Source organism: Myotis davidii, unplaced genomic scaffold, assembly GCF_000327345.1.
Source record: "Myotis davidii unplaced genomic scaffold, ASM32734v1 scaffold356, whole genome shotgun sequence".
In the NCBI taxonomy this organism is placed as follows: domain Eukaryota; kingdom Metazoa; phylum Chordata; class Mammalia; order Chiroptera; family Vespertilionidae; genus Myotis; species Myotis davidii.
The window spans coordinates 1,072,244-1,078,672 of NW_006288188.1; the positions used below are offsets into that span (position 1 = coordinate 1,072,244).

The 6,429-nt window shown below is 38.6% G+C and overlaps 1 protein-coding gene across 1 annotated transcript in view; it reads left to right on the top strand.

Annotated features, from left to right (window-relative positions):
- Nucleotides 1-6,429, top strand: part of KLHL8 (kelch like family member 8) — a 27,908-nt gene that overhangs the window by 11,442 nt on the left and 10,037 nt on the right. The window contains exons 4-5 of the mRNA XM_006760055.2: nucleotides 3,239-3,382; nucleotides 4,471-4,582. Coding sequence (XP_006760118.1) covers nucleotides 3,239-3,382; nucleotides 4,471-4,582 — 256 coding nt within the window. The remainder of the gene's footprint in view (nucleotides 1-3,238; nucleotides 3,383-4,470; nucleotides 4,583-6,429) is intronic.

Below are 6,429 nucleotides of genomic sequence, written 5' to 3' on the forward strand. Positions count from 1 at the left end.
AAAATCGCATAACAGCAAAATCGCATAACAGCCGAGCATACACCCAGCAGCGCTGCTGATGCCTGAACGGTATGTAGAATGAAGTGGGCGGGCATCGGGAGGCCACTATGGCACGGGGCAAGCACTATGGGCAGTCTATCTGAAGTGTACCTGGCGTATAAGACGACCCCCCACTTGGAGGCATATTTTTCAGGGCCAAAAAATCGTCTTATACGTCAGCAAATACGGTAGGTTAACTGTGAAGCTGAAATACTGATTTCCATTTAAAGAAAATCTTATCAATGATTGAGGTTACATTCTGGCATTATAATTCCATCACTGCCATTAAATATCTATATTTTGGACAGATTTCTTCTTTTGGTTAATCCTCACCTGAGGATATTTTTCCATTGATTTTTCGAGAGAGTGAAGGGGAAAGAGAGAAGGAGAGAGGGAGAGAGGAAGGGTGGAGAGGGAGAGAGAGAGAAAGAGAAACATTGATGTGAGAGAAATACATCGATTGGTTGCCTCCTGCCCGCACCCTTACCAGGACCGAGGTTGAACCTGCAACCCACATATGTGCCCTTCACTGAGAATCAAACCCTCAACCATTGGGTGCCTGGGCCAACACTAACCACTGAGCACACCAGCCAGGGCTGGGCAGATTTCTTAATCTCTGAAGGCCTTGATTTATTTACAAACAATTTTGACTGTATGATTTTTAAAAAATATATATTTTATTGATTTTTTACAGAGAGGAAGGGAGAGAGATAGAGAGCTAGAAACATCAATGCGAGAGAAACATTGATCAGCTGCCTCCTGCATACCCCTGCCTTGCCCGCAACCAAGGTACATGCCCTTGGCTGGAATCGAACACGGGACCCTTCAGTCCACAGCCGATGCTCTATCCACTGAACCAAACCAGTCAGGGCTTGACTGTATGATTTTTAAAGTCACTTCGAACTTTAAATTTCTATGACTTAAAATATTGAATTAGTTGGAAAAGAGTGCACGCAATTCTGATCATGCATTTACATAATCATTCAGCAAACATTTATTCAGTGCCTACCACGTGCTGGATTCTAGGTTGAGCATTAGAAATGCTGAGAGTACTTGCAGTCTGATCTAGGGAAATAGACATGTAAATAAATAAATGTAAAGTATTACAAACACTTTGATACAATCATAAGGCATAGTGGGAAGCACAAAGAAAAGAGTGGTTATTTTTACCTTTTGAGGATCAGAAAAGGTTTTATAAAAAAGTAAACCTCAGGCTTAGTTTTTAATAATACATAGATGTTTTTTCTGGGTGCCAGTTATGGAAAGGGATATTCTGTTCATTTTACATTTACTGAATGCCTATTATGTGCCAGGCACAGTGCTAGTCCTTCTTAGTGCATAAATACTTAGCACACAGTCTTAACCTGGCTTCGCTTCTGGTGACAAATGTCGGTACAATAGATCACTTTGAGGATGAGCACAACTACATGCCTGTTGCAGGAGCTTGAAGTTTTAAGAGAAAGAGAGGGAGAAGATCGGGTTAGGCACTGCATGCTGTTATGCTGTGCTAAGGTTTGCTCTTGTAGGGAAGTTTCTCAGTGTGTGAAGGAAGTGGTGGCCCTTGGACCAAGAGCGTCAGCATTCACTTGGCAACTTGTTTGAAATACAATCTTGGACCTACCACAAACCTACTGAATCAGAAACTCAGGGCCCCACAGTCAGTGTTTTATGCCTTTGGAGTAATTCTGGACCACACTAAAATTTCAGTTTCTTGTTAATTGTGGTAAATATGTAAGGATACCACATTTTATTGCACTTCGCTGACATTGCACTTTTTTTTTTCTTTTTGGCAAAGTAAAGGTGAGACCCGCTGCCAGAAAAAAAGATTATGACTTGCTGAAGGCTCAGATGATGGTTAGCATTTTTTAGCAATAAAGTATTTTTAAATTTAGTTGTGTACAGTTTTTAGACATAATGCTATTGTATACTTAATAGACTATATAGTATAGTGTAAACAACATTTATATGTACTGGGAAACCAACAAAATTTGTGTGACTGGCTTTATTGTGATGCTGGCTTTATTGCAGAACTAGACATGCAGTATCTCGCAGGTATGCCTGCATAGCATTAAAATTGCTATTTTTAAATGTACAATTTAGTGGCATTGCTAACATTTGAAAGAAACTACTAATGTAGGTAATGAAAAGTTGTTGAAAGAACTTTTAATTAGATTGCTCTGTTACAGTCCGAAAGCAAAAAGACTACTGAGTGATAAGAGAGGACCGGATCTTGCAGTAGTTGGGCGTCATCATAGCTGACGAGGGCCTGCACTCAGGCAGTGGCAGTGGAAATAGAGAGGGAGAGGAAGGACACCTCAGGGAAGGAAGAGGGGTAGGTAAGAGAGGAAGCCAGATCCTTTTGAACATGTTGGGTTTGGGTGCCATAGGACATCAAGTGGAAATATGGCTTAGAAATATAGATTGGAAGGCATTATCATACAGATGGAATTTAAAATAGAGGAATACACTTTATGCGTGAGCATGACCTACTTGTATGTGACAAGTAGGCTAAGGATAAAATATGGAAAACATAGGAAAGAAATGATTAGACACAAAAGGAGACTTTGATATTAGGGAAACTAAGAGAGTTAAGGAGTTTCTCAAAAAAACAGAGTGATCGGTGTTGCAGTTGTGTTCAGTAAGAAATTAACAAGAGTTCACTGGATCTTGTTAGGACCTTAGCAAGAGCAATTTTACATAGTGGGTGAGGATCTAAACCAGTGATGGCGAACCTATGACACGCATGTCAGAGGTGACACGCGAACTCATTTTTTTGGTTGATTTTTCTTCGTTAAATGGCATTTAAATATATAAAATAAGTATCAAAAATATAAGTCTTTGTTTTACTATGGTTGCAAATATCAAAAAATTTCTATATGTGACACGGCACCAGAGTTAAGGTAGGGTTTTTCAAAATGCTGACATGCCGAGCTCAAAAGGTTCGCCATCACTGATCTAAACCATATTGTAATGGGATGTTGGGAAGTGGAGGTGGCTAATGTATCCTATTCTTTGAGAAATTCAAATGAGGAAAAACAAAAAAGAAAATTAGATTTCTAGTAACATAGTAACATTGAATGCTACCCACTTTCTTTGCCAGTAATCAAAATTTTGACTTCCTAAATATTTTTTTCCATACTAATTTCTTAAAAATGAGGGAACTGTGATTTTGACTTCTATTTTGTGGCTTTACCTTTAGGTGTGCTGTTTTGTGTGGGTGGTCGAGGTGGATCTGGTGACCCTTTTCGCAGTATTGAATGCTATTCTATCAACAAAAACAGTTGGTTCTTTGGACCAGAAATGAATAGTAGAAGGCGACACGTGGGTGTAATCTCTGTAGAAGGTGGGTTCATTCTTGTCTTAAGTCACATCACATGATCATAAATGCTCTTTTAAACTATTTGAACTTTGATAATTCTTTCTTTAAGAAAATTTCTAAATGATAAAATATGTTTTAATATATTTTGGTGGTATTTACTTGCTTTATGCCCATTGATGCTCAGTGTACAATCTCTTGCATTATAGTTGCCTTACAGGAGATGAGTATCCAGGAGAAAGGGGGTTAAAATAAACTATTGTGAATTATATTTGCAAAAGAATCAAACTAAAGAAAAATGTTTCTTGAACCCAAATAATAAACACATACCAGCTTTTTTCTATACCCATCTAATTATTATTGAAATTAGATTTTTTTTACTGGTTACTGAAAATGATTAATTGTAGAAAACCATGGATAAATTGTTAGATTTTTTAAAAATCACTTTTATTCTCATTATAAGCGTGTAAATTTTTTTTAGAAAATATGAAAACGGGGGTAGGGAGGCCAGAGGATTGTCAAGGGCGGAGAAAAAAGGAGACATATGTAATACTCTTTGTAATACTTAAAGCAATAAAACAATAAATAAAATAAAATAAAATAAAATCTCAAGGAAAGATGCTTGAGATTTTCAATGGAAAAAAAAGAAAATATGAAAACATTTTAATAAGAATCATCTGTAACACAAACACCCCAAAACTATCACAGTTAACATTTTGATATATAATCTTTCCAATTTTTTGTGTACTTTTATTTCATTTAGAAAAAGTTTGATCATATTGTTCTATATTTTTATGTAACATAAGAGCATTTTTTCACTTTATGAAACATTCTTTAAAAGCATGATTTCATCTACTAAATAATAAAAAGTTGGGAAACCTGAGGGATAGTGTTTGAGCATTTAAATAACGTCATGTGGAACAGCACATTCCAGGCATTTTGTTAAGTAGAAGCTCACATTTATTTCCATTTAACTACAAAAGTGACATTGATCATAATGTTGAACAGAAGAATACTTGTGGAAAATTATTCTCTTCTATTATATGTTGATTATATACATGTAAATAACTGTCAGTTTATTTGGAATCAAATGAAAATACTTCTCTGTCTGGCAGGTAAAGTGTATGCTGTGGGTGGACATGATGGAAATGAGCATTTAGGTAGCATGGAGATGTTTGACCCTCTCAATAATAAATGGATGATGAAGGCATCAATGAACACAAAGAGGTAGGCCAGCACAGTTGGTTGTCACAACTTGAGTTGGGGGCAGGGAGGTTGGGGGAGTTGCTGCTGGCATCTTATTGGGAGAGGCCAACTATGCTGCTAAAGATCCTGTAAATGCACAGGAAAGTCTCCCACAGCACAGACTATCTGGCCCCAAAAGCCAGGAGTGCTGAGGCAGAGAAGACCTGCTGTGGGCTCATCACCCAAATCCCGTAATGTTGACATCTTAAACCATCACAGGGCAGTGATTGAAACCAGGAAATGAACATCAATACAAAACTGTTCACTAATTTGTAGGCCTTATTCAACTTTTGCCTGTTTTTTCACATATTTTTGTGCTTCTAATGGTTTTTCTTTTCTAATTGTATTGGTTAATAATCCAGTACAGTGTGAATAGAAACAGAGATAGGTGTTTTTGCCTTGTTTCTGATCTTAATGGAAATGTCCTGGTGTTTCCCTAGTAGGAGAATGGTTTTAGGACTAAGCTATATGTATTTTAACATGATAAAATACCCCACAATTTCTATTCATCATTTTTAATCATTATGAGTATTAATAGTTAAAATCTTCATCTACAGTAAATTAAAATATATGTTGATAAGTGGATCACTTTAAAGGGGAGGAAGATTTTTTAGTAGCATGACTTAGTAAATGTTGACTAGCCCATTCAGAATTTTTTAAAAGACTCGAAAACCAAATTTTTAGATATTCTAAAGTGGGAGGATAGCTAATATGTGACAAAATCAGGATTCAAAAATGTAGTAGACTATACATACTCTAGATATAGAGGCAAACCTTAAAAATATTAAAATTAGAGTTATAGGTTAAACCTGCTTGACGTGTTTTAAAAAAATCAATTACACCAGTACAACACAGTGGGAAGTCAGGTTTGTGATTTTGTTTCATATGGAGAAAGTACCTGAACCAATCTAAAGGCACAGCTCTAAAAAAAAAAGGAAAAAAGCGAATATAATATAGTTTCCTACATTAAGAAAATTGAAGCCTTTGGATCAATGGAGATTGTATACAGTTGTACTGTTCTTTATGCTGATTTGTCCATATCTATAGCTGTGGTTTCAAAAAGTAGGCTATGTAATATCAGTTGGGGTATGGGAATACAAAATGAGACTCTACAATTTTAATTTAATAATTTTAAATTTATTTTGAGTGGATGTTCTATAGTGCAAATCATCTGTAGAGTAATATATGTTTTTACTTTGAAAAGAATTATGGTATACTAGAGGCCCGGTGCACGAAATTTGTGCACGGGTAGGCTTCGTAGGCTTGGCCTGCGATCAGGGCCCATCTTCCCCAGCTGCCAGCAGCCAGCCCCACCCCCTGCCACTATTGCAGGTTGCCCTCTGTGTGTGGGGCGACTAGCAGGGTGATCGGGGTCCCACTTGCTCTCACCCACCTTGGTCTGGCACCAACCACATCCACCGCCACTCTCCCCCCCTCCCCCAAGGTCCCTGTTCCCTATATGGCGATCAGAGCCTGTTTTGCCGGGGGAGGGACTGAGAGGTTGGCTGGCAGGCCCTGATCAGGCAATGGGGGCCTGTGGGCTGGGGACAGCTCCTGCGTTGAGCATCTGCCCCCTGGTGGTCAGTGTATGTCATAGCACCCAGTCATTCTGTTGTCCAGTCTTTTATGTTTTTATATATATAGACTAGAGGCCCAGTGCACAAAAATTTGTGCACTCGGGGGGGTGTCCCTCAGCCCGGCCTGTGTCCTTTCGCAGTCTGGGACCCCTCGGGAGATGATTGAACAGCCTGCTGGCTTAGGCCTGGTCCTGGGTGGCAGAGGGCAGGCCCAATCCCTAGGCGCAGCCCCTGGCCGGGCTCAGCGCGGGG